This window comes from Euleptes europaea, chromosome 13 (assembly GCF_029931775.1).
Source record: "Euleptes europaea isolate rEulEur1 chromosome 13, rEulEur1.hap1, whole genome shotgun sequence".
Classification (NCBI taxonomy): Eukaryota; Metazoa; Chordata; class Lepidosauria; order Squamata; family Sphaerodactylidae; genus Euleptes; species Euleptes europaea.
In genome coordinates, this window is record NC_079324.1 from 29,065,136 (window position 1) to 29,090,358 (window position 25,223).

The 25,223-nt window shown below is 45.5% G+C and overlaps 1 protein-coding gene across 1 annotated transcript in view; it reads left to right on the forward strand.

Moving 5' to 3' along the window:
• Positions 1 to 15,819, forward strand: part of KIAA1210 (KIAA1210 ortholog) — a 30,642-nt gene extending 14,823 nt beyond the window's left edge. Inside the window, exons 5-12 of the mRNA XM_056858994.1 lie at positions 4,694 to 4,849; positions 5,976 to 6,041; positions 7,781 to 7,990; positions 9,193 to 9,298; positions 9,420 to 10,967; positions 12,000 to 12,181; positions 13,898 to 14,003; positions 15,583 to 15,819. Coding sequence (XP_056714972.1) covers positions 4,694 to 4,849; positions 5,976 to 6,041; positions 7,781 to 7,990; positions 9,193 to 9,298; positions 9,420 to 10,967; positions 12,000 to 12,181; positions 13,898 to 14,003; positions 15,583 to 15,743 — 2,535 coding nt within the window. The 3' untranslated portion in view covers positions 15,744 to 15,819. The remainder of the gene's footprint in view (positions 1 to 4,693; positions 4,850 to 5,975; positions 6,042 to 7,780; positions 7,991 to 9,192; positions 9,299 to 9,419; positions 10,968 to 11,999; positions 12,182 to 13,897; positions 14,004 to 15,582) is intronic.
• Positions 15,820 to 25,223: the final 9,404 nt, after the last annotated feature.

Consider the following 25,223-nt stretch of genomic DNA (forward strand, 5'->3'; position numbering starts at 1 on the left):
GGCCACCCAAACAGGAGCACTTTTATACGTAAGGTTTCAATAACGTGAAAGTTCAAAAGAGACGCCATGTGGCTTTGAATATTCAGGTGTTTGGGATAATTGAGGCTTACATAATTCAGGTGCTGATTTAATCCACGATAGTCCTGATGAGATAATTTAGGGTGTGGCACAAGTCAGGAGTGTTCTTCTCCATTGTGGCCCAACGGCGTCTTTGGTGCCACCTTTGAAAGACATTTGCACATCTGAAATTGTACAGTAAACACAACCCTTTCGACTTCCACCCAGCAGAGTGTGCATGTTTCCAGTCATGTGGATGCCTTCCAGGGGTGATAGAAAAGATGCAATGAACCCGTGGTAGATGTGTGGGGACCTTGCTTTACTGTGTTTTCAGAGGGTACATAGTACAACTAATCGGCTCTGAGTCCAGTTTTAAAGCTGCAGGGACATAAAAGGCACCTTTTGTCCGAAAGAATTTTAAAATGTTATAGGAAGATCTTTCAGCAAGCACCGCTACCTGTTTATGGTGCTCCGTTCTTAGACCATTCACCTGGAATGTTACTCCTAAGTATCTAAAGGACATCACCTGTTCAATTCCATTGCCATCTATTGTCCAGGTTCCTCTTCTTCTATTGCTCCCAAAGGCTAGAATTTTAGTTTTCTTATAATTTATTGTGAGAGATTTGATTTTGCAAAAATCTGCCAATCTAGCCAAGGTTCTTTTCATACCCACCTGAGTTCTTGAGAGTATTACAACATCATCTGCATAAAGTAGCATTGGAATACTCTGCTTTGCAATTTTGGGAGGATGCAAGTCCTCAGAACTTAAGTAATCAGCCAGATTGTTTATGTAATTGGCTCTGAGTCCGGTCACCATCTGCTGGGAGACTTCTATGAAGCCTAGGCATCTTGCCTTGAGTTCCACAGAAGACAAATTGGGTTGGAAATGTAACTTCCAATGTGTGCCAAAAGTCTTGGACAAACAGTTTAACTCCACTCAGAAGGTCTCTGGGCCCTAAATTGGCAGGCTAGCCAAGTTTTGTGGGTTAGCAGGAATGGCTTTGACGTTGCACAGCAAAGTTCAGTTGTTCCATCTGACATGTGTTTTGAGTACTGTACTGATAGCAAGACTTGGAGTTATTTCAGCAGGGCATGGAAGAAGACCACAAACTTTCCCCAACTGTTGCCCTTGTCTTTACTAAATCCCAAGTGGGTAAACCAAGGCCTCTGAGTTCGAGGCCTTGAGACAGTTTCTGAAGCGTCATGTTTATTCTCAAACCCAGCTGGGTCCATTAGCAAGATGGTGCCAGCCGAGAGAAGAGAAGAAGAGTTGGTTTTTTAATATGCCGACTTTCTCTACCACTTAAGAATCAAACCGGTTTACAGTCACCTTCCCTTCCCCACAGCATACACCCTGTGAGGTGGGTGGGGCTGAGAGAGTGTGACTAGCCCAAGGTCACCCAGCTGGCTTCATGTATAGGAGTAGCGAAACAAATCCCATTCACCAGATTAGCGTCTGCCGCTCATGTGGAGGAGTGGGGAATCAAACCCCATTCTCCAGATCAGACTCCACCGCTCCAAACCACCGCTCTTAACCACTACACCGTGCTGGCTCTCTTTATTTTCTAGAAGGGACCTCTTTATTTTCTAGAAGGCCCTGCCCTCTAACCTGTATAGTGGTGATTCTCCTATGATTATGTTTAAGTTTATTTTTGTAAGCACATGGTCATAACAAGCATAAAAACCAAAAGCAAAAAAATACAAACAAACTGTACAATTAAAAAATACAAAATGCCAAAAGTGGTGACATTCAGAACAGAACCTAAAACTACAGTTTAACCAAGCGTCTATCAAGATTAGTGCGTAAAACATTTTTTTCTGATTTTAAAAGATGATAAGGCAATAATAGCCACCTGATGACTGATATAAGGAAAGACATCCATCAGCAAAAACTCAATAAGTTCCATGTCTGTGCCTGTGAAGTGGATGATGATATGACCCAAACACCTGTGTGTTATGCCTTTATAAGAGGGGCAATATAATGTTTGAGGTCTTCCACTTGACCCTGGTTACAAGGACAGAGACACTGCTCTACAGGAACTTTATTTAATCTGCTTTCAAGATGTGCCAAGGGCACGGTGTGGAAACAAAAGCTGGTAGAAGCCTTTCTTAATGGAGGACTAGTGAGGATGACTAGGTACTGTGAAGTGAATTTGTTTTTCTTAAAGGAAGGATACTGGAGAGAGAACTTCGAGTGCTGAACCAGAGCAGCATCCTGACTGGCATCACGCTCATGGAGCAAGTAATGGATTTTTTAAAAATTCCATAATTTAACATCCTCTACCAAGCTCTGCTCACGACCTGAGTTCGACCCCGATGGAAGTTGGTTTCAGGTCGCCAGCTCAGCCTTCCATCCTTCTGAGGTCGGTAAAATGGGGGTAAAGGGAAGATGACTGGGGAAGGCACTGGCAAACCACCCCGTAAACAAAGTCTGCCTAGTAAATGGTGGGATGTGACGTCACCCCATGGGTCAGGAATGACCCGGTGCTTGCACAGGGGACCTTTACCTTACCTTACCGAGGGTGTGGAATACATTTGCAAAATGTGGGACAGCATGCTCATCCGCTGATCTCTGTCCCTATAATGCCAGTAGCAGGATTTAACTAGGTGGTCTTCTGGAAGGCTATCAAGTTTCTTAAAATATTTTAGCAGTTTCATGTGAGCCCTAACAGTGATTGAGGGCAAACCTGTCTCCAGCCTTAAATGTGAGGCTAGAATACCTTGAGGGAGACCCAATTTTTTTCTTAGAAAGTTATTCTGCACGATTTCTAACTGACTGAGCACCTTTGTGGAACTGCACAGAACTCTTCAGGGCCCTGTCTACACTGTATGAACATGCCTTAGATCAGTTAATTCAGCTTGTTATTATCTACTCAGCAGGCAATGGCTTTCCTAGCAGAAACGGGTCTTTCCCAGTACACACATACACATACCTTTATTGGCATAATTACAGTGCTTTAGTCTTTTCCAGTACATTCTGTGTGGAATTCTTTAGCTAGGGATGCCAGAGATAGGACTTGGGAATTTCTGTATGCATATGAACCAGCTCGCTGGGGAGGGCAGGCTACAAATTTGAAAATAAATAAATAAGTGGCAAGAGAACTGTTCTAGTGCTCATAATAAGTTGTCTTGATTTCTTTAAAATATTTATAAGTTTATAAGTTCATCCTGCTCTTATACCTGGCTTCCATTGGTCTCCCACCCAGATTACCCTGTTATAGCATCCAGCGTTCATAAACCCCTTGCTGGGACCATAAACATCTTGGCTATATATCCTTGTCCTTGCTGTCACTATCAGGCAAGGGCGCTGCACTCGGCCAGGCTCCTTCCTTCCTTCCTTCCGCCCTCCCTCCGGGGCATATGCCCGTCTTTTTTTGACCAGCCTCCTTATCATTTTCTTGACAGCAGCTCTGCTCAGCTGGCTTAAAAACCCAAGGACAGAAGCTCAGAGGGTTGTGAGTGACGCAAGCTACTCTCAACAAAACCATGAAGGCTGTGGCCCCCTCTCTGTTGTTGCTGCCGAGCAAGGGGCTTATTAGGCCCAGTTAAAATTCAGAGTGCTTGTTTGCAGTACAGTTGCCAAGCATGGAGGAAAGATGGGAGAGCTTTGTTAGGGGGAAACAAACCCAAGACTGGCTCCTGTAGTGTGTTGCAGGCATGCTGATTACAGCACTTGTAATCCACGCATTCATATCTTGGTCGCACTAGAGTGAGATACAGAGAGAATCCCGACACCTGACTTTTATACACATACACACAATTTACCTTTGTGAGTGGCTGCAGTGTATGGAAGTTGTATCGTTTCCTTGCTGGATGTGTTTCAAGGATGTGTCAGAGGAGATGTTTTACAACAAGAGCTGGCTCATTTCTGCCTCTTTTAGTTCTCTTTCATGCATCCCAATAGATGCAGATTTGTTTAATCAGTGTAAATGTCACTGGTTGCAAAGGCTGCAGGCAACGATCCAAAAGCTTGTGGGAGACCACACAGCAGATCCCATTTTATCTGCTAGGAATTCTTGGATGAGTTAAAGGACAAAAGTGCAGGAGATTGTCTTCTCCCCAAACCTCATAGTGGAGCAGTGAATTTGCAAGCCCAGCAAGAAAACAGAAGCCATGAAGGCCATTTCCCCCTCAGTGTTTCCCCCCCCTCCAGAGTCCATGGTCGTTTATGCATGGGTACTTTCACTCATATTCTCCCCCGGTCTGACAAGGTTGTTCCTTGGAGTTATGCATGAGTTTTCCATCCATTAGAGATGACCTCACTGCCAGCCCTCACAAATCCAGGGGCTTCCTGTTCCTCTGTTAACCCGATTCTTCCCTCTCCCCTGAGATCAGCCCGGATGAAATCTCCATGCATAAGCCAAAGCACGCAACAGGGGAGTTGGCGGGGGTGGGGGTATCGTTTCTATCACAGAAAGCACTACAGCCAATTACAAAGCAGTGTTTACAAGAGGCGTCGACTCAAATGATTTGAGCTTGGTGACTCCTGATTTGAGCTTGGTGACTGCTGGTGCATAGATTCGCAGCAGAAAAGTGTGGGTCGAGCGACCTTCGAGCCCCAGGTAAAACTCCCATGCATAAACGACCCATGTGTTTTAATTCCCTCCCCCCCCCCCCCCCCGCTTCTGCCCAACAGCTTAAGTTCCAACAGACTCTCCAGCTCAGGTCGCCACCTCTGGTTATTGCTAGCAAGAGAACAGAAGACGCAGGCACCATTTCCGAAGATGATGGCTTACCCAGAAGCCCTCCAGACATTTCCACTCTCCATGACGTTCTGACTTCCACTAGTAAGGTGTGCACGTTACAGCTTTCTTGTGAGAGGGGACACTGAGGCAGCCCCATTTTGTTTGGTTTCTTAGCTTATGAGGCAGCCACAAACAGCGGACCTCAATTCACCTCACATACATCTGTCATTAGCCCACCCATAGTCACACACAACGCAAGCCTTTATTGGCATATAAAAGGAAGAACATACATTTGGATAAAACCGAGTACAAATAAATAACATTGGATAAAACCATCCCAAATCAGCCATTAAGGAAAGCTACACACCATTCACGATACCTGATTGCTAGACCCATCCATAGTCTCTGTTACAGACTTCAGTGGTTTTTAAATCGGCTAAAATTTAAGTACAAGTTATGTAGGTCACTGAATCCCTTCTGACCACTGGAAATCTTATCCAGCCACTCCTCTGACTTCTGAGAGTTCATCTGGCATTGCTTGCATACTTTCAAGCATATCTTAGCATTCACAATATCTTTCAAGCACACTTTCAAGCATATCTTAGCATTCACAATATCTTTCAAGCACACTTTCAAGCATATCTTAGCATTCATAATATCTAATGGTTTGTTTTTGTTTCTGGTTTTTGTTTTTATTTAAAGAAGATGTCATTGGCAGCCTATACCACATTCTGGGCTCCTCTGGAAGTGCAACAGCCACGCAGCCCTGACAGTAGCTGACTCTGTCAGATCTACTGGCTATTGAGGATTTCTGTTGCATTGCACATTTATATGTAGGGACCCAGTTCAGATCTACCTCTGTGCTGGAGTCATTTTTTCCATGAGTTTGGGATCGCCCAACGCAACAGTTATGCCCACAACCGATAAACAAGCAGGCCAGCAATTCAGACACACCACACTAGGGTTGTGGGGAAAGCATCAATGACAGATCTACAGATTTAACAAATTTGCTGCTCAAGCTCAGTGTGCAAACCTGCCCCCATCGTAACAGGGGTCATTTTACTGCTACAAATGAATGTTGCTGCCTTTGTGAACGTGTGTGTAGTTGAAGGAGACGTTGCATAGACCCCTCCTGCTCTCCTCTTGGACTTTTCTGTCCCAGTACCTGCTGCCCTGTAATGCCGTCTGCTGTGCTTCCCTTGACTTACCCTTCTCCCTTATTTTATCCTGCAGTCCTCCAACCCTGTTCAGCGACATAGCTCTTTGAGTTTAGGTGGGACAGACAGTGAAGATGACCAGGTAAATGGCCACTTTTCCTGCTATCAAAACGAATGCACGGAGCTTGCCATGCTGAAGCCGGAATCCTCTACGACCTGGCAGTAAAATGGGATTTATGAGTGAACGTGTGTAGAATTGCACTGCAAGTCAAACCCTTTTGCTATACTCTGGGGCTGGCAGGGGCTCCCCAGGTCCCAACTGGGGAAGCTTCTGTGCACGCAAAGCATGTGCTCTGTCACTGTAGGGAGGGCCCTCTGAAGGCCAAGGGGAGTCTTTGCTAAGGCCGCATGTCTTGGCATGTCTTGGCATTCTTTTCCTGTGTAGAAAAGGGATCAAAACGCCTGCAGAGAAATGTGTCTGAGCAAGGAGAAGAAATGTAAACATTACGTTAAACAAAAAACCGTTCAGGAATGAAAGTTTTTGGTAGACCTGATCTATATATATGGTTGCTTTTGCTAATAAAAAGCAAATTATCCCCTTGTGGACTTAGTGTGAAGGCAACAAAACAACTAAAAAGCTCTGCCTTTCAGCCCTCTGATTATGTGGCTCCTTTTACACTGCTGTTCGTAAAAATGACTTTACAGCTGTGTGCAGTAAGTGTGCAGTTTTGATGTGTCCACTGCAGCCTTAGTTTGCCTTGGGGCTGTGTAGGTAAAGGGGGTGGGGGTGAGCTCTTTGAGCGCCAGGCTGTTTAGGGATTTAAACGTAAGAACCAATACTTTGTATGTTGCCTGGGGCCAAACTGATAGCCAGTGAAGGTCTTTTACGCATGAGTAAAATAAGATAAAATAAAATAAGGAGCCCCGTGGTACAGAGTGTTAAGCTGCAGTACTGCAGTCAAAAGTTCTGCTCATTACCTGAGTTCGATCCCGACGGAAGTCGGTTTCAGGTAGCCGGCTCAAGGTTGACTCAGCCTTCCATCCTTCTGAGGTTGGTAAAATGAGTACCCAGCTTGCTGGGGGTAAAGGGAAGATGACTGGGAAAGGCACTGGCAAACCACCCCGCAAACAAAGTCTGCCTTGGAAACGTCGGGATGTGACGTCACCCCATGGGTGAGGAATGACCCAGTGCTTGCATAGGGGACCTTTACCTTTTAAAATAAGATCACACTCGTCCCCCACCTCTAATTAATATATTGGCTGCAATCTTTAGAACCAGTCAACATTTCCAAACACTCTTCATAGGCAGCCTCAGGTATAACAATAATCTAATTTAGGCCTGGTTCACACATGTGAGGTGGCTGAGACTGTGTGACTTTGGGCAGCTGGTGGATGATCAAATGCTTCCTTGTGTGGAAAACCTTCCTGCAAGGTAGGAAACCAGCACAGCAGGCAAAGAGAGCGAGAACAGGCCCTTTCCGCTTGCTAATTTTAAGCTAATTTTTCATTTGTATGGCATTTCTTTTAATTAAGAAGGAACATTCAGAGCTGAAATCCCCCTGCCTACCGTCTTGAAGTGGCACAACCCTTTCTTCCACTTGATTTTCCTGCACGTTTGAACCAAGCCTTAGATATTCAATCGAAGCATGGGCAGCATAGTCAAGATCAGGTTTTCCCCAGGAGGGTCGCAGCTGGCACACTGGCCAAAGTTAAACCTGTTAAGAGAAAATCCCAAGGGTCGTTGTAATGTTGTGATGTTACGTGTTTACGTCTAAATATTGTGATGTCAAAGGCAGTCTGTAGCAGTTGGATGGAGCACAACAATATCCCCAATGTCAGGGGAGCACAAAATAAATTAACTCGTCCGCCTCCATTTTCCAGGTACCCTCGGAAGCTTCCTCCAGGCCGGTTAGCCCACTCTCTTCCAGCGTCCTCGCAAGCCCCGTATCACCAACAGGCCGCTTGCTTTCTGTCGATTTCAACACCCCAGCTATTCCGCTGGGCTGCCTGGATACCTCGGCGGCCAGGCACAAAATTGCACTTAATCGACGGAGGCAGAAGGCCTTTAACAACAAGACTCAGGCATCGGCTGTAAGTGTCTCCTGAAGGGCAGTGGTCCTCCCTTATGATCTTCCCCATTCATTACAGCCTTTGCGTAAGACTCGGCTCTAGCCACGTACTCCCCCAGGGGTAAGGTCAGGTCTATGCCTGTAGCGCAATGAGCTGGTCAGTGCTGAGAAGGGAAGGCAGAGCTGTGGACTCCAGCAGGATGATGGAGACATGGCTCCCACAAGGGACCATTCCAAAACCTCCCTGCAAGTAGAAAACAATCACAGCAAGGAGTGGGATAAGCTACTTTTCTGCTAGTTTTCTACTTGGAGGGAGGGTCGGGCTTCTCCTACTTTGTGCTGCCTATGTAGATCGAGCTTTAGGCTAGTGTCCAAAAATACCTTTCAGGTATGGTTTCGTCTCCTTGGGATGTTCTGTCTTAGGAAGTCCACAGGACAAATTCCTTGTTGAATGTTGACATGTGAGCAAAGGTCTTTGGATTCTGCCAGGCCTTTGGAGGAGTGGTTAACTGTTGGTTTTGCACTGGTTAGTTTTATGCCACTGTTCTCTGCCTATATTTCCAATTTTAAGCCAAGTACAGGTGAAGATGGGGCAAAAGTGGGAGAGGTTTTAAATAATTATCAAGCGTGCACACACGTACACTTCCACTTTCCCCATCACTCTATCAGCATCAATTTTGGAATGGGGGATGCTGCAAAAACTTCTTCACTAAATGATGCTGGTGTGGGAAAGAAGGAAAACACTTGGGGAGTCAATTTTAATTCTTAGTTTAAGATTTCGCTTGCTTGTCTTTTGAGGCTTTTATGGATTTCTGGTGCAATGAAATTGGAATTAAAGCCAAAAGCATGCAAAGGGGTTTTTCTTTCTAATGGTGAGTGTTCAGTTTGGGTTACATCTAAACAACTGGGGTTAGACTTCCAAAGATGCCTTTTGCAAGCCGGAGGGCTCCTTCTGTTAGCGGGGTGGGGGTGGGGTCTCTTTGGATTCACTGCCACATTTTGGATCCAAGCCACCATAATCTTGAATGTGTCCTTCACTGTTGGAAAAAGCCGCTTGTACTTTGATTTTTGGTAGCAGCTAATTAATGAATCTATTAAAAGGCAGGCAATTGATCAATTGCAGCTTCTTTCATTGGTGGGCCACCATTGTGTCTGCATTTGCGTTCTTCAAAATGCAGCCTGTCCTTTGCATATTCTACAAATGGTCTTTCTGCATCCCGCCAGGTGGAAAAGCTGGAGAAGGAGCCATGCCTTCCCAGAGCTGCTGAAGGCAAAGCAAGCCCCCCCAAATTACTTGAAGAAGCCGACTGCCCAGAGGAGAATTCAGAAGGTAATGGCAGCAAGTTGTTGGGTGTGTGTGTGAGAGAGAGGGAGATAATGTAGGAGGCAGAGATGTGCGTGTGTTGAAAGCCATAAAACATTATCTTCCTGCTTCTTCCTTTTCTGCATAGGCTCATCAATCCAGAATACCAATCACTTAAACGAGAGTTGGATTAACAATGCAGTGCCCAAGAAAAGGACCTTCAATCCTTTGCGTTACTCTTGGAATTTTCTCCCTGGCCCAGGTGGGATTTGTCTCTCAGCACCAGAGGACTGCAACGTTACAGAAACAGATTTCCAAGATGACACAGCAGCGTCCTCTACAAGTGCAGAGTCTTCTCCTGCAGAGATAGAACCGCAAATGGAGGAGGAAGGGGTAGAAACGACTCAGAATTGTATTGATGGCCTCAAGCAAAATCCGCAGAACACTGGGAAAGAAGAGTTTGAGATTTCTCAACCTTTACAGACAGAAACAGAAGCTGTAGTGCTTTGGGATACATTATTTTCTGCCTCGCCTGGTAGCAACATAGAAAAGGACTTTGAGTCACCAGCAGAATGTATCCATGAGCAGTGCCCAAAACATGTAGATCAAAAAGCAACCGGCTCTACGAATGGCAACAATGCAATCCAGTTTGATGAAGCACAGGAAAGACCTGAGGGTGGGCACGATGGTGTTGCCTGTGGATCCAGTTCTCAGTTGTACATCCCACAGTTTTCTACATCTGCTTCAGAAACTCCCTCAGAAGCAGGGAAGTCTACAGACCCAGAACCTGAAAAGAGCTCAGCCTTCGAAGATGATACAGCAGATGTGGAACATCAGCCTTCTGAAGACCCCGTGAAGCCGTTGGTGTCTCCGCAGAAAGAACCAACCACATTGGAAACCAATTTAGACAGCACCGAGGATAAAAAACTGTGTCTCCCAACAGAATTTTGCCGCTCTGTTCTGAACAATGACCCGGGCAGTCAAGAGACAGAGCTCCTCAAAAAAGCGTGTGACTCTACTGTGAAAAATGAAGTACCCTCTGGATCTGCTGAAGCTGCTTCTGAAAGCACCCCTCCTAATGAGGATGCCAGAGAAGATCAGTCAGATAGTATGAAATTAGAAGAAGAAAACGAATCACCAGATGAGATTGCCCAGACCCAGCTAAAATCCAGTTCTACTAAACCAGTCAGGTTCACCATTGCTCCTGCCTGGCAAAGGTCTCTCTCAGGGGGTTCAAATTCCTTAGATGGTTCATGCCCTAGAAGCTCCCCCTCGTCACCAGTAAAACCAGAGTTTTTTGAAGGAATACCCGATACAGCCACAACGGGATGTACACCAAACAGCCTGGAAAGACTCAATGGGGAGAACAGAAACACTGCAGCCAGTGAGTGGCCAAAGGAGGAGCCACAGAGCCGTGAGAGCCCGTTTGGGGTTAAGCTGAGGAGAACATGCTCATTGCTAAAATACCACACTGAGAAGCAACATCATGAGCCCCGAAAGCTGGGTCTGTTAGCCGCTTCTAGTATCTCCTCTGCCAAAGACAAGCTAAACTCACTTGAGCCTGAGCAGCCACCCCAAAAGCTTACCAGCAGTGCTAAACCTTTGGTGGTAAAATCCAGCTTCCGGGAAGAGAAAAACACCAGCAAGGCTAAACCTGAAGAAGTGACAGCCAAGCGGCAGATAAGCAGACTTCCAGGTATCGCAGAAAGAGGCCAGTTCTTACAAGTTGCTTTTGTCTTTTTGTGTGCGCATTGAAACCTGGAGGCTGGGGTGACTAGCAATGAACTAATATTTCCTGCAAAACATATGTAACCTGTGGGAAGTAACACATTTGTGTTGCGTGCACATTTAATGCATCCACATCCAAGAATCCTATATAGCCTTTTAGGTCATAGCTATGTTATATATAATATTATGATAGTTTTGCATCTTCTCCCTAAAGAATCTTGGGAACTAGAGTTTGGAAGGAGCTATGGAAAATCCTGGATTTCTGCTCCCCTCCTTCCATTTACAGAAGTACAGTTTCCAGAATAGAGGATATGATGTTAAAACAACAAGTCTGTGGTATTGCTGTGGACAGTGATGTCAACTGATCATTCCACGAAACTCCTATTCTTGGTTGGGCCCCATGAATACCCCATCTACCCTGCTGCCTTAATTTGAGGGTGATGATCCCTTGGGAAAGCAGGAGAGGGTTAGGTAAGAGGTGAAGTGGGAAGTTAAGATGCAGTAGGGCCAGGCAACTCAAGACGGTCAGGAGCTTGAGGTGGGAAATCAAAATGGCATCTCCCAGTGTGGTTAAAAAAAAATATCGCTGACAAGTTCCTGTGTTTTCAATGGTCGCTCTTTTTTAAAAAATTATTTATTTAAATTTATAGCCTTCCCTCATTCTCAGCCAGGCCGGGCTCAGGGCAGATAACAACAACATAAAACCATAAAACTTCCAATTTAGAACAGCAACAGTCTTCATCAATCTATATATAAATATATGTGTGTGTGTGTAAAGTGCCTTCAAGTCGCATCCAACTTAAGGCAACCCCTTTTTGGGGTTTTCATAGCAAAGAGACTAACAGAGGTGGTTTGCCAGTGCCTTCCTCTGCACAGCAACCCTGGTATTCCTTGGTGGTCTCCCATCCAAATACTAACCAGGGCTGACCCTGGTTAGATCCAAATAGATCCAAGCCTTGATTAGGGTTTTTTTTTTTTTTGGGTAATCTGTTTCTCCTAGAGAAAATTCCACCGGCCCATTTAGAAACTCCGTCTTCGGAACCAGCTTGGATCTCCATGGCGAAACTCAAGAAGAGGGGCTTCCAGGACCTCCCTCTTGCCAAAGGACCAAAAGAGGAAGAGAAGGCCTTAGCCCAAACTGAGCCAGGGGAGAAGAATACTGGTAATTCTAAGCCCCAAAAGGTAAGGTGGTGTATGAGAACCATCAGAGTGCTGCAGAGAAAGACTGCGACCCTTGTTCCAATTATTGGATTATATAGATTTGAATACTGGGTTTTTTAAAATGTCCCAAAGCTAATAACGTTTGTTTGCTTCATTGTTGTTAACATGTGTCCCATTGTCCCTTAACATGTGGACAAGATGGAGTCCCTAGATAAAGGTTTAGTCTTTCATGGCTTGTGCCACCAAGGAAGATGAAAAAAGAGAAGAGGTTGGTCTTCTCTTGTCCTAAGAATTTGCAATCTTCCCTCCATCCCCCTCTTGTGTCATTCGGGACTTCATGCCTCTACTATCTAGCCTTGTGGTGTGACATTCCACCAAGGTGTGAGATAGTAAACCTTTTGTTTGTACTAGGCCAGAGCCATTTGAATCACTCAGAGGTGGAGTGTTCTGCACTTGGGAGAGAAATAACTAATCGGCTGTAGTTTCCCCCTTTGTCAGTCTTTTATTAACATTGCAGTCCCTGGAATATATGTAGAGTGTAGCCCAATTAATAAAATATTGAGGTGGTCTCTAGGGTGGAGAGTATTTCTCCACCCTAGGGCTGTGCACCATCCCCCCACCCCGATATTTTTCGGGTTCAGGTTTAATAGATCCGGGAATTTTTGAACAATCCAAAAAAAGGCCGAATCACAATATTGGCTTTTTCTAGATATTCAAAAAAATTTAGGTTTCTTAAACCCGAATCCAAAAAATATGCAGTGCAGAGCTGAACGCTGGGCTCAGTCCTTATGGATTTCAAAGGTAGAGGCCAGCAGGTAGGTAAGGGAGAGGGGGCTAAAAAATGGTGGTGGGGCCAAAGCTGCCCCAAATACCGGTAATGCTGAAAAAATTCAGCATTATTCGGGATCCTCTTTTCGGCTCCCTTAAATCGCCACTTTTTTCCCCTGTTTAAAAAATCCCTGAAAAATACCGATAAGGTATTTGGGGGGGGGGGCGGGTTTCGGGTTGGCTTTAGCCGAATGCACACCCTTACTCCGCACAGATTTGTTTGCTGTTAAGATAGACATGCACACATGGTTCTTGCTTGCATGTAATCTTTGCCTCAACAAGAGGGATGAAAAACCCTATGCTCTGGCTAACAGCCTTTCATGCAACGGCATCATCGCTTATCTTTGTCTTGATACAGAACATGTGTAGCAGTCAGCTGTGAAAGCAGAGAAAAAGCTATTTTGTCTTGCGTGTGACTATTGGAGCAAAGGCAACTTTGTGGGAGGGTTCACTTAGAAAGAAACAAGAAGAACATGGCAACGTTTTAAATGATCATACATGATATGGAGAAAAAGAACTTTTTCGACCTCTCCCATAACACTAGAACTTTCTGGAACTCAGTGAAGTTGACAGTAGATTTAAAATAGGAAAAAGAAAGTTCTTGTTGACATGGTGCATAATTAACTTGTTGGACTGACTGTTACCTAGTACAGTAGTGGCTTGGAAGGGGATGAGGCATATTCATGGAGGAGGGGTCCATCAATGGCTATTAGCCATGGTGACTGAATGTCAGTTGGGGGCAGCAGCAGGGGGAAGCTCTGGAATCCACAACCTGCTTGAATACTAACCTATGCATGTGATTGGCTACTGTGGGAAGCAAGATGCTTGATTAGATGGGATCCTGCAAGATACTTCTTCTTCCCTTATGTCCTTACACAATGTATAACTTACAGTCTTTTTGCTTTCTAGCAACCGGATGCTCCCTATGAGAATTTACTGAAAGAGAGCGGGGCTTCTCCAGTGTGTACCCGTGAGAATAAAGTACAAACGAAGATGACCACATCCTCTCCAAATGGTATTAAAAAATGGGAGAGGGGGTGTTGCCTTTTTTTTTTTTGTTGCAAACTCAGCCAATTTTTGTGGGTATTTAGCTTTTCATATCGTATCCTGCTTGGTCAGAAATCAGGGAGCCATGCTGACCTGTTAGAAAAAAATTCACAGGGTCCACAGGCTTCAAATTAGGAAGCTGTTTTCTGAACTAACGACAACAACATTTATAGCCTACCTTTCTCTATGTGTCTAAAGGTGCGTTGGAGAAATCAAACAGCAAAGATCTGTAATAAACAATAAAATGCAGTGGGGTTAGAACTGAAGAATTGAAAAACAGTGCAAGCAAACAAAGCAACCCCTCTGTCTAAGGCAACAACACTCTCTAGGGCAAGGGAGTCAAACATAAGGCCCATGGGCCGGATTCAACCCCTTGAGACCTCTTATCTGGCCCACGAGGCAGCCACCTCTCCCCACTCTCAATCTGGGCTGGCAAGGCATGGCCTGGCCTGGCCCGACCTAGTGACATTTATGTCATATCCGGCCCTTGTAACAATTGAGTTCAACACCCCTGGTCTAGGGTTTTACACATCATACAGAAGAGGGTTACAAAGACAGGAGATCTTAAACTGCAGTAAAAGGTGGTCTGATACATGCAATAAACATTGCAGTGTGCTATAGTACTAGCCCTTGTAGAAGCAACCACCATTTATAAGAATACCTTCCTGAACATTTCTGTATTGCACATTCTGCGAAGTGACAGAAGTGTGGGGGCCTTTCCTCAAACTGACCATTCTGCAACGTGGGAACCACCACAGAGATTGTGCCAGAGCGAAAAACAGGAGAGGAGGTCCTGAGTCTGATACCACATTCTCTTCTTTTGCGGGGGGGGGGGGGGGGCTGTGGAATTGTGGCACATGACGGCTGCGCAGATTACTGGACAAGCTGGTGAAATATGCACCTCTGTGTAGTCCACAGGATTGTGTAGCCACAAGTGGCTTCCTTGAGGCACCTGGTTGGCCCCTGTGTGAACAGACTTCTGGACTTGATGGGCCTTGGGCTGATCCAGCGTGGCTTTTCTTATGTCCAGTAAATGCCAAAGAAATCCATAGGATATGGATCAAAGCAAGATGTGGCATTTGATAACTTCCTGTAGACGTTTCTTTACACTGTGGTGTAGAGGGTTTTCTAAAAGTCAGCATTCCATTTAATTGCTTTGGTTTTGCTCTTGAATCGTTTCTTTATAGCCCGCCTTTTTCACTGATTTTACAGTAAAACAACACAGTCAGAGAGTACAAGACACCCGGTAAACTATGTGATAGTGCTAGGTTAACACAAATTAGAAACAATGCAACAAAGTAGTCAAAACGAGTGCAAAAAAAAATGGAATTACAAAAGTAGAAAACAATGCAGTAAGAGCACAATAATACCTACAGTAAACAATGGAATGGATTACAGTCCCATTCCCCATGGTTGTTACAAAGTTCTTCTTAAAGTAAGAGGTGGCTTAATGTTTCATCGGGAAGAAAAGGGGGTAAGCATTCTGTAATGTTTCTGTGCCTCCTGCTTTTCTGCTCACTACTCCGTTTTCTGGTGTTTTTTGACAGCACCAGTCAGAAGGGTCCCTCAGGAATCCACTTGCGCGGAAAAGGAAATGAGGACTTCGCTGAGCCTGCCGATGTCCATGTGCAGCCCTGCCGAACCCCCCTGGTTGTTTCTGGCCAAGAAAAAGGCCAAAGCGTGGAGTGAAATGCCCCAGATGGTTTAGTAGCAAAGCCACTCCGGAGGTGTGGTCCACACTGCCAATAGCTGTATTAATAGCGTTTAATGATGTGTCCTCTGTGAGCATTTTAGTGGTTCGAAAGGAAAGGGTGGGAGAGTCTGGGAAGGCGCCTTTTCACTTGAAGACGGAATCACAACCAAACGTTTAAGCTGTGGCAGCCTGTTAGTATTAATACACTGAGTGCTTTTCACTGTAAGACATTAAAAGCTCCAGGAAACTTGGCTTATGCTTTCTATGAACATTTGGGGTTGTCAATGACTGGGAGAAGAACCATCTCGGTTCCCTGAAAAGAGAAGCTGAACTTGCATCCAGGACTGTATTTCTGCATGGTGGAAGGAACAGCCCGGGAGATTTGAAGGGGGGTTTCTGAATTTCCCTTTGCATTGCTGCAAAACCTGGCTCTCTGGTGGCTAAAAGTGAGACTGGCTAGTCTGCGTCGGCTCTTCTTTTAAATTAGGAGCAATGGCGAAGACGATGCCAGTGCAGATAGCTGCCAGTAATAAGTCCAATTCTTACAGCCAAAGACACCTTTTCTCTCTCTCTCCTGTTCTACAGGAGATGGTAGTGCCGTGGGAGGCGTTGTGCCAGCGCATCCAGAAACTTCCAGGCTTTAAGTCAGTCCAAGGGCCATATTGTATAAAAAGGCAAGGAGTTGCCACAACAACAAGCTGTAGTAACTCCCCTCGCCAACCCCTTTTGGTTACTTTTGCTAACTCAGACCCCAAAAATGGCTGGGCAGTCAAATGCACAATGGGATTCTTTCCCTTTTTTATATATATATATATATACCCCTGGTATATAACCCGTGCAGGAGTGAGCATACCTGTGCAGAGGATTGGATGGCGACCCCCTTTTAAATGACACACGTGCACGAGCTGTGCATTTCCCCCCTCGAATCATCACGAGTTTCTTCTGTGTATTGCTTTCACCTTTGTAATTCGTCATTTAAAAAGAACTCCTGGCTCCGTTGGCCAGAAGAGTCTTGATGCTTCGCTGGTGCTGTCTACAGACCTTCACATCCAGCAACTCGCGTTTAACTGGTTGTGTGGGCCGCACAGCATAAATGTCAGAGCCAGTGATCAACCCGATAGGTTTTACAGGATGTGCTATCTGCGCACCCCAGCCTTGGACAAGTGTTGCAGCTGGACCGGCGTTTCGTGTATCTTATACCCTCTGCTGTCCAAAGCGATGGATGGTGATGGTTCTGTTTCCTACATGGAAAAAGTATGTCTTATTTTAATGGGCCGGCCAGACTCTGCTCTCAGTTTCGGAGGACACCCAACGAGAGTAAAATCCACTGTTGCCTGTAACCGAGTCCCAGCGGACTTTGTTGGGAATAGGGAGCTGTGCAGACATGTCCCCAGTACCAAAGGCCCTGGAGTTCATCTGCCCTGGAAAGGCGTCCCCCATGTGCTGAAGGGATTTGTCTCTTTTCGGATATCCTCCAGACCTGAGAGCAGAGTCCGGCTGGCCTAGCCTCTGAAAAGTTAGAAAACTTTACTTGAAATCCCCCTACACAATTGCTCCAGCTGTCCCCTGTTCCTAATGGCTTTTTGGCCACCAATCTAAGGAAGCGGCAGCACCATTCTAGCTTGGAAATCACTCCCACTGATGCTGTGCAAGTCTTCCATTGGCCTCACTTAATCTGGATTGCTGCCCTAACTCTTTAATCCCCATCGGCTCTGCAAGGGGCCCCAAAAGCCGTGCATTCCTTTTTTTAATGTTTGTCTCTAAATACCTTTTAAACATACGGTATGTATATATGTTTTTGTAATCCTTGCATTTCAGTAACCCTCCCTTTTTTGTACTTTGTTTCTGTATTTTGTTTACTATTAAATGGTATTGTCGTAAAGGAATTCTGGTGTGTTTGAGGTGAAGGAAAGCAAGCGCGTCCCTCTGTTTTATTGAATGCCTTTAATGGTGGCCTTTGTTACATCAACATAATACATATTAAATACGTTCATAGAGTTTCCTTTCCCAGAAAAAGACACCAAATGGCTTCCTTCATGGGGAATTAATAGTTAGGGGGGTGCAGTTGGATATTGCTGACCCTAAAAGTCAGTTCGAGCAACCTTATATCCAGTCTTCCCAGATCGAATCCTGGATCTCTTAACATCACAAATTAATTGTCAGGAATTTAACAGGGTCAGCTTGCTGGCTTTTTTATGTTTCTCCCCATCCCCCTGGAAATAGAACTGCCTTTTTTTATAAACAAAAAGATGCCAGGCCTCATTTATAAGGTTGTGCTGAGGTTCCCCCCTCAGGACTTGCTTCCCCCCCTTAGGAGAGCCTTGAAAAGAGGTGCCGGTACTGTCACATAAAGAAAGAGAGACAGACTTAGGAAATTGCATTTCTCCAGCCAGTCTTAGCCCTGGGACCAGTCAGGGAAGTGGCCTTGGCCAACCACACAGTCTTTCTTGGAGGGAAGGGAAATTTTAAATTGCAGCCTTCCATTACACTGGCCATTTTGCAGTTGTGTGTGTGATGTATGTATGCCTCGTGGGAGAGATGCCTTGTTTGGATTGTGCCAGACCCAGGATAGTCCGATCCTGACTGGATGGTGCGTCTCAACAGACTGGCCTGATTATTATTAGCTAGCTTTTCTTCCATCCTTTTCCATAAGGGGGTACATTTGATCTCTGGGAGGCAGTTTGGGAGAGGTATTATTTTTGTTGTTTTTAGTTGGGAAGGGGCGGTGGCTCAGTGGTAGAGCATCTGCTTGATATGCAGAAAGTCCCAGGTTCAATCCCCTAGCATCTCCAGTTAAAAGAACCAGGCAAGGAGGCGATGTGAAAGACCTCTGCCTGAGAGCCTGGAGAGCCGCTGCTGGTCTGAGTAGACAATACTGACTTTGTTGGACCAAGGGTCTAATTCAGTATAAGGCAGCTTCATGTGTAGTACTAATTTGCACTTGGTACTATAATTAATATTCTGTGCCGTTTTATTTGGTTTGTTTTGATCTTCTGCCTTGTGTTTCTGAGGTGTTACTTTCTTGTTTTTCAATGTGGGTTTTTTGGTTTGGTGGCCTTTCTTGTTGTCTTCAATTAGTAGGTTATCTGTTTTCCACCACTTTGTAGATTAATTAGTGATTTGGGGGTAATGCTGCATTTTTCATTGCTTAGGTTTGGATAGGTAAGCTCTTTTTCTTCTTTTTTTAGGCTCTCCTGCAAAGAGAGACTGCATGTTCCACCTCTTGCTCCCCCAACAAACCCATTGCAAGGAAACATAGTTTGCCTGCATTAAAAAAAAATCCTATTTCTCCACATGACTGGCGGAGCAGGTGGGCACCTTATTAGTCAGACATTCTGGAGGGACTGCTTTCACTTGCAGTTACTCAGTTTGGCAACAACAACCTCCCAAATGCTGCTCTAGAAAACCAGTGGCCATTTTCATGCCTTGTTCCACTATGCAGAAAGTTATTTGGGGTCACCTTATCCAGGGAGCTGTAAAACCAGACCCCTTTGCCCAATTCTCATGAAAATTGGGGGAGTCTTTAGAAGAGAGGGTGGACCAGGTTCCCTGATATTTTGATGCCGGTTGGTTAAAACACATCCACTCTGGAAAACCTGCCATTTTCCACACATGGAAAACAATGGGCGGTCATCCGATCCGAACTTAATAAAAACAGAAATGGAACCTGATGGGTCTTCACGATGCAACAACATTCCCGAGAATTCTTAAAACGATACACCTTCCCTTTCTTAAATTATGATACAGAATTAAAACATTTTTCCCCAGTGCACAACCCTTTCATAGTGTGGACTCTTTGTTTTCTGACTGCCGGCAGAGGGCACTAGAACTTTAGCCAAGGATCTAAAGGAAGTGAAGCTTCATACAGCTGGATTCGTTTTCCACAGCCAACATAATCCCTAAAACATCCTGTTTTGCGCCTGTTCGTGTGCTGGTCTCGATAGAGGCTATAATCCCACGTACCGGAAAGTAAGCCCCATTTAATACTTCAGGGCTTGCCTCAAAGGAAATATGCATACGGTAGTATCGAGCAGCTGCAGTCCTGTGCACATGTACTTGGGAATAAGGCCCATTCAACTTTGTAGTATTTAATTCTGAGAGAACAGAGATCTCAGTTGCTGCTATGGTCTAAATTGGTATCTTATGAACATCAGAAAGACCGTGGTGGATCAGACCAAGGTCCATCAAGTCCAGCAGTCTGTTCACACAGTGGCCAAGCAGGTGCTTCTAGGAAGCCCACAAACAAGATGACTGCAGCAGCACCATCCTGCCCTTGTTCCACAGCACCTAATATAATAAGCATGCTCCTCTGATCCTGGAGCATGATCAGATGGCAACAACACCCCCAACTTATGCGTCTTGGGAACTTGACTGTACGGCTTTGGTTAGGACTGACCAATTTGTAAAATCCCGAGACAGTTTTCAAATTCCACAGTGGGTGAGTTTCAAATGGTAGAGCATTGGGGTCGTTACTGCCCAAAGACTGTTTGGCATAGTCAAGGTTACGTGCGGCTGCCAGTATATCTGTGCCTTGCATACATGGAATTGTTGTTGCATTCGTTTAGGTACAGAGCCCTGTGCCGCAAAGTGGCAAGCTAGCCTAGGGTTGCCAGCTGCAGGTTGGGAAATACTTGGAGATTTTTGGGGCGGAGCCTGGGGAGGGTGGGGTTTGGGGAGGGGAGAGACTCCAATGCCATGAAGCCCAATTGCCAAAGCAGCCATTTTCTCCAGGTGAACTGATCTCTATCAGCTGGAGATCAGTTGTAATAGCAGGAGATCTCCAACTACTACCTGGAGGTTGGCAACCCTACAAGCTGCAGTACTGCAGTCAAAGCTCTGTTCACGACCTGAGTTCGATCTCGATGGAAGTGGGTTTCAGGTAGCCGGCTCAAGGTTGACTCAGCCTTCCATCCTTCTGAGGTCAGTAAAATGAGTATCCAGCTTGCTGGGGGTAGATGACTGGGGAAGGCAATGGCAAACCACCCCGTAAACATAGTGTGCCTAGTAAACAGCCAATAGAGATCCGCCCCAAAACCTCCTGCAAGTGGCAAAGAGGGATCTGGCAACACTATCTTGATGTGATGTCACCCCATGGGCCAGTAATGACCTGGTGCTTGCACAGAGGTCTACCTTTACCTTTAAGTTAACCTAAGCTTAACTCCAGCGACCTTCAAAGCACCTTTAAAGGCCTTTCTACCCCCATCCCTCCTCCAAGGGACTTAAGGTGGCATGCATAGTTTATCTCCATTTTGTTCTCACAACTGCCCTGTGAGGTAGGTTATGCTGAGAGAAGTTGACTGGCCCAAGGTCACCCAGTGAGATTAATGGCTGGAGGGTGACAGTTGCGGGGGAGGGACTCCCAGTCTAAATCGCTAACCATTACAGTGCACAAGGTCCCATAGTGGCCTGAAGATGTGTGGCTTACAGTGCTGAGAGCCACGCTGGGGAATGATGGAAATGGTTTCTGGCCAAAGGGTACCAGTGGGTACCACTATGGCCTGTTGACTGCCAGGTGTGGCATGTGGGCCTGTACTCTGATGATACTAACTGGCAGTCACCCTTTTCTGAAGCTTGGCCCGCACTTGGGGAGCCACATGGGTTATGGAGTCGGCTCAAGAGTGCACCAAACCAAGCATCCATTCCAGCATGAGTAAAGTTGTTGCTAACTGGATAGGGGGTGGGGGAGTCCTGTCCTTTTAACAGAGGCTGAATGTGTTGCCAACTCAGGGTTGGGAAATTTCTGGAGATTTGGGGGTGCAGCCTGGAAAGGGTGGAGTTTGGGGAGGGGAGGGACCCCAGCAGGATATAATGCCATAGAGGGCCCCCTCCAAAGCAGCCATTTTCTCCAGGGGAACTGATCTCTGTAGTCTGCAGATCAGCTGTAATTCTAGGAGATCTCCAGGTCCCATCTGGAGGGTGGCAACCCTAGGACACAGGCAGTTGAAACATGAACTTAAATTACATGATCTGATCGTTGCTTGCAGATCAAACTGCTATCAAGGGGACAGCTAGAGGGACCGGTTTACAAGTTAGCGAGTGTAAGCACCAGCCCTGATTTTCTATCTTGCTGTTCTCCATGAAGGGTAGGCGGATTAAGGAGAGTAAATGTAAACTACAGTCTAGCCCTTGCAAATTTGCAGATCGTGTGGTTTGGGGCCCTGCAGAGAGTTATAAACTGGCCCCTGCTCATCCTCCAGTCCTGGATCTCCTGTCCTCGAGCTGGAATATCATTCCCATCGAGGACTTTTGCTTCCAGACTTTGGACTCCTAAATTTAACAAAAGCACAGATTATAACCCAAGGGCTAGCACCTCCAATGCGACAAAATAAAATGCACCCTCGTGCAAAGACGGTAAAACAGAACAGCTGCCTTGAGATCTGGAAAAGGCAATCCTGCCCTCTCTCCGAGTCCTGGGCTGCTGTGTTGCCAGCTTCAGAAACAGGATTATATAATGCAGTTATAAAACCTCTAATTGCTGATCCAAAAGCCTTACGTGATCTATACCGAAGTTCACATTGCCAAATCCATTGAGATGCTGCTTCTGCTTATTTTGTGACTGTCTCGAGGGCTTAATTTGAGAAATGTGTCTTTTGGGCTGGAGAAAAGCACAGTATTGCTGTATTCAAACAATGCAGAGGGGATACTGTTGCTGTAGTCTTGTTTTTTAACATGTGTGTTGAGCTCTTCTTGAAACTTGTCTAGAAAAATCAGGCCAGAGAAACATGAAGTCTAAAGCCAGGCACCCATTAACCCTTCGGTGACCTTGGTCAGGTAGTGGTCATGAGGAGCTGATTTACAGGATGATTAGGGTTGCCAACCTCTAGGTATTAGCTGGAGATCCCCTGCTAATACAGCAGATCTCCAGTCGATAGAGACCAGTTCACCTGGAGAAAATGGCTGCTTTGGCAATTGGACTCTATGGCATTGAAGTCCTTCCCCTCCCCAAACCCCACCCTCCTCAGGCTCCACCCAAAAAACCTCCCGCCAGTGGTGAAGAGGGACCTGGCAACCCTAAGGATTATTAATGTATATCCCACCCTTATTGCTGAGTGTGGTTTACGTGGGTTTTTTTAATCATCCCAACAACCCTGTAAGGTAGGACCGACTGCTGGAAAGCTTCATATTTACGAAGGGTTTGAATAGAAGCCTCTCTATTCTAAGGGCAGCAGTTTAACCTCTCTGGCATTTATTTGTTTTTACCTCTGTTTGCTTCCTTATCAATATCACACTTTCATACATAAGAACTTGTTATTAACAACAAACACATTTGTAACGTTCAGTCATATTTTTATCCTATCCTTCCTCTTCACTGGGGGCCCCTGGACCATCCACACACTCTCAGCCTAACCTCACAGGGTTGATCTGTGGATAAAATGGAGGAGGTGGGAACAATGTACACTATTCCAAGCTCCTTGGAATGAAGGTGACATAAACAAAGATTGAATACATCCATAGAGGGATCAGAATAGCCCCGGCCGAGCTCGGTGGCGGAATTTGAACCCAGAACATCCAAGTTATGGTTTAAGATGCTAACGGCTGCATCTTACGGCTTGTGTTCTTTCCCCTTCATAGGCCAGTTATGAAGGGGGGATCTATGTTACTTCCCTTCTTTCTATGTCTCCAGTTTTATTTCATGTTGCTCAGTGGGAGAAAGTTAAATCCATGAACTTCTGAACTGTTTGTAAGCCAAGACTTGGCACCTGAAGGTTTTAGAGACCAGCCCACATGCATGAAACAACAAGGTGAGATTTGACCTAGAAAACAAAAAATCAAATTGACTAACAAGCATCAACTATAAGGCAGGCACAGTGAGGGGGAGGAAACACCTTGAACTAAATAAGGAACTCATGAATGAAAGTAGGTTAGATATGATCTTGCACTGTAACCCAGTGACCAAACAACCCAGAGGGCAGGCGGGGGAGAGGAATTATTAATGAAAATCAATACTGTGGCTGAAATTAGAACAGGGCTTAGACGTAGAAATCCCTCCAGTGTATTTTTCTGGAAAGGGAACAATTATAGAAAAATATTGAATAACCTGCCTTGCCCTAAATAGCCCAGGCTAGGGTTGCCAACAGCATGGGGGAAAGTATCCTGCCCCTTTAACAGAGGCTTAAGGAGGGGAAATGGGCAAGTGAAGTTTTTTTATGGTCTGGAGGTAAATAACATCACCTGGCAAATAACATCCTATTATGACTGGACACTTTTTCTCCAGGATGTATGCAATCCTAGGTCAGGGTAGCCTGATTTTATCAGATCTCGGAATTAAGCAGGGCTGGCCTTGGTTCGTACTTGGATGAGAGAGCACCAACAACCTAGCACAGAGAAATAATCTACATACGAATAGCCAAGTTGGCCAAATCTGAGGATACTTAAATCAGGTGACTGGAACTGTGAATGAGCAAGACAGCTCTTTCTACAAACCTGAAAAACACTAACTAAAAACAAACAAACATGCTTTTTAAAAGCCTCAAAATGATAAAAGGAGTGCATGAAGCTTGAAGAAACAGTCCCTCAGTGACTGCTGCTAGACAACCACATAATTCTAGGCTTGGTTTCTTTGAGTAAAAGATAGAGGGAAGGGAAAGCCTCCGGATCTTGAACCTGACTATTTTGAAAAAGAAAAACAAATCCTGTCAATCTGTTGCAGTTGCTTCTTTTAAGAAATTACAAGGTTGCCCCTCAGGGCCAGACCAAATAGGATTCTGGGAGGTAGCTTAAAGGAGAGCCAGTGTGGTGCAGTGGTTAGAGTGTTTGACTAGGATCTGGGAGACCCAGGATCAAATCCCCACTCTGCCAAGGAAGCATGCTGGGTGAACTAGGGCCAGTCACACACACTCAGCTTAACCATGTACGATTGTCCCAGAAGTACAACTACAGAAGTACAACTACAGAGATTGGGTCCCCTGGAGGAAACGGCAGCTTCAGAGGGTGGACTTTACATTACACAATAAAGTTTAGGAGAAATGGATGTTGCTGAGTGACATTACATCTCCACTGACCTCACTCCCTTCCCCAAACTCTGCCCTTCCCAGTAGGGTTGCCAGCTCCAGGTTGGGAAATACCTGAGATTTTGGGGCTGGAGCCTGAGGAGGGTGGGGTTTGTAGAGGGGAGGGACTTCAATGCCATAGAGTCCAACTGGCAAAGCTGCCATTTTCTCCAGGTGAACTGATCTCTGTCACCTGGAGATCAGTTGTAATAGTGGGAGATTGCCAGCCACCACCTGGAGATTAGCAACCCTACTTCCCAGGTACCACTCCCAAATCTCCAAGAAAGAGTTGCAACACTATACAGGGTTGTTGTGAAGATAAATGGAGGAGAGATGAATGATGTAAGCCACTTTGGGTCCCTGTTGGGGAGAAAGGTGGGGTTTAAATTAAGTAAATAATAATAAATAATATCTCAAGAGGTCTGGAAATTGCTGTGAAAGGGGCCCAGTTAGTATTCTGGCAGGGACAGAGAACATTAGGACTTGTTAAGTCTAGGTTGTTAAG